The following is a 2,042-nucleotide window of genomic DNA, read 5'->3' as shown; positions in this document are numbered from 1 at the left end:
AGTGCAGGTGTGGAGTGCAGCCCGGGCCATGGGGGGAGGTAGAGGGTCCCGGGTGGGAGTGGAGAGCAGGTGTGAGGACGCTGTGCCCGGGCGGGGGCTCCCCGGATGCACAAGAATCACTCCAGGGACGCGCGTTCCTCTAAAATAGCTCTGTAGACAATCCTTGGTCTCTGGTGTCCGCGCTGGGCCCGAGACCTGTCCGAGTGCTGTCCGCTGCGCCCTGGTCCCGCGGTCCGTCCGCTGGCGCGTCACCGGCCGCCCTGCCCGTCGCCCAGCGGCAGGAAGGACGCGCCCTGCTGCACCGAGGCGCCAAACGAGCGGCAGCGCTTGCAGGGCTGCGCCGGCTGGAAGGGCCCGCAGCACACTAGGCACGTTGAGGCGAGGTCCCGGGGGCGCCCTTGGGAGAGAGAGAGAGGCTGAGCCGCCGGGCCCCATCCGCAGGCACCTCCAACCCAGGCTGAGCGAGCGTGGGCAGAGCGAGGGCCCATAGGCGGTGGGGACCCGCCAAGGTGGAAGATGGCCAGGAAGCGCGGCAGAGGGTGCAAGGGGTCACAGGAGAACACAGGGGATCACAGGGGACTCACGGCGCAGGTGAGAACTCAGAACACAGGAGGTCACGGGGAGGGGGCCCTGGGCCCCAGGGTAAGCCCCCAGCACACTCCCCTGACCCCCCCCAGCAGACTCCCCCAGCACATTTCCCTGACCCCCCAGCACATTCCCCTGACCCCCCCAGCACATTTCCCTGACCCCCCAGCACATTTCCCTGACCCCCCGGCCCCTTTCCTTGCTCCCCAGCACACTCCCCTGACTCCCCAGCACACTCCCCTGACCCCCCAGCACACTCCCCTGACCCCCCAGCACACTCCCCTGACCCCCCAGCACACTCCCCTGACCCCCCAGCACACTCCCCTGACCCCCCAGCTCACTTCCCTGACCCCCCCAGCACACTCCCCGGCCTCCAGTATTGGTGCTCAGAGAGGCTGTTCTGAGTGGGGGGATCCCACACAATTCCCACTAGCTAATATACCCGGGCTGCCTGAGTTAGATTCAGGTCAGATAGGATGGGTAGGGGCCACCAGTCACCAAGTGGAGCCCCTTCAGGTGGGGGCCACGTGGACACAGATCCTGGAGGCCCCCCCCCCAAGCATGGTACAGGAGCTTAGGCCGGGTCTTGGGGGCCTAAACAGCCCGGGTGGGTTCAGTGCTCGAGGCAGAGACAGAGGACCCGTGGACTCGAGCAAGTGGGAGACCCAGAGCACAGTGAGGGGAGACATTCCTCAGCCTGGCTTCATTTCAGGAGGCCTGGGAGGCAGAATGAGGAAAGCGTGCAGAGGAGGAGTGTGTATGTGTGGTGAGGGGCCAATGGGGCACAGAGAGTGGGGTTCAGAGCTTGGGGAGGGGTTCTGGGCTTGGGGAGAGGGCTGGCATGGTGGGGCTGGGGAGCAGAGACTCCAGGGCTCCTGGTGTCTGATGGCCCAGCATAGCTGGCGTGAGGGGTGTGTAGAGCAGAGACTCTAGGACACACGTGCTCGGAGTCTTGGTGCCTTTCAGGCCCAGTCTAGCTGGAGAAGCAACCTGAGAACCTTGTCAAAGGGCAGACGCACAGAAATACTGGAAAGCCAGGGGAGATGGCTATGGGGCAGAAGCCAGCCCTGTGCTCTGAGCCTGCCTGGTTTCTGACCTCCAAGACCCCAAGGGATGCAGGGGGCAGAAGGCCATCCACAGGAGGTTAATGCTGTTTGCCATGAGTCAGAATTGATTCATACCTGACCCTCCAGTGGGTGTTCAGAGACAGTAAATCACACAGGAGGAGACTGCCCATCCTTCTCCCACGAAGCAGCTGTTGGATTTGAACTCCCTGCCTTTGAGATTGCAGCTCAGCTTCTTACCAGTAGGCCACCAAAGGAACCTTGATAGATGCCCCCAATGAAGCAGCAGTCCCAAAGGGCCAACCAAAAATATACCCACCTTACCCCCCCAAAAAATATACCCACCCACCTTACCCCCAAAAAATATACCCACCCACCTTACCCCCCAAAAAA

General features: G+C 62.8%; 1 protein-coding gene across 1 annotated transcript in view; it reads right to left on the bottom strand.

Moving 5' to 3' along the window:
* Positions 1 to 248: 248 nt before the first annotated feature.
* The window catches only part of TTLL8 (tubulin tyrosine ligase-like family, member 8), a 118,468-nt gene continuing 116,674 nt past the window's right edge, over positions 249 to 2,042 (bottom strand). The window contains exon 15 of the mRNA XM_006888115.1: positions 249 to 397. Coding sequence (XP_006888177.1) covers positions 249 to 397 — 149 coding nt within the window. The remainder of the gene's footprint in view (positions 398 to 2,042) is intronic.

Source organism: Elephantulus edwardii, unplaced genomic scaffold (assembly GCF_000299155.1).
Source record: "Elephantulus edwardii isolate Elephantulus edwardi_28Jun2011 unplaced genomic scaffold, EleEdw1.0 scaffold00064, whole genome shotgun sequence".
NCBI classification, from domain to species: Eukaryota; Metazoa; Chordata; class Mammalia; order Macroscelidea; family Macroscelididae; genus Elephantulus; species Elephantulus edwardii.
Note: the sequence above shows the minus strand (reverse complement) of the source record. Positions and strands in the feature narration are given on the sequence as shown.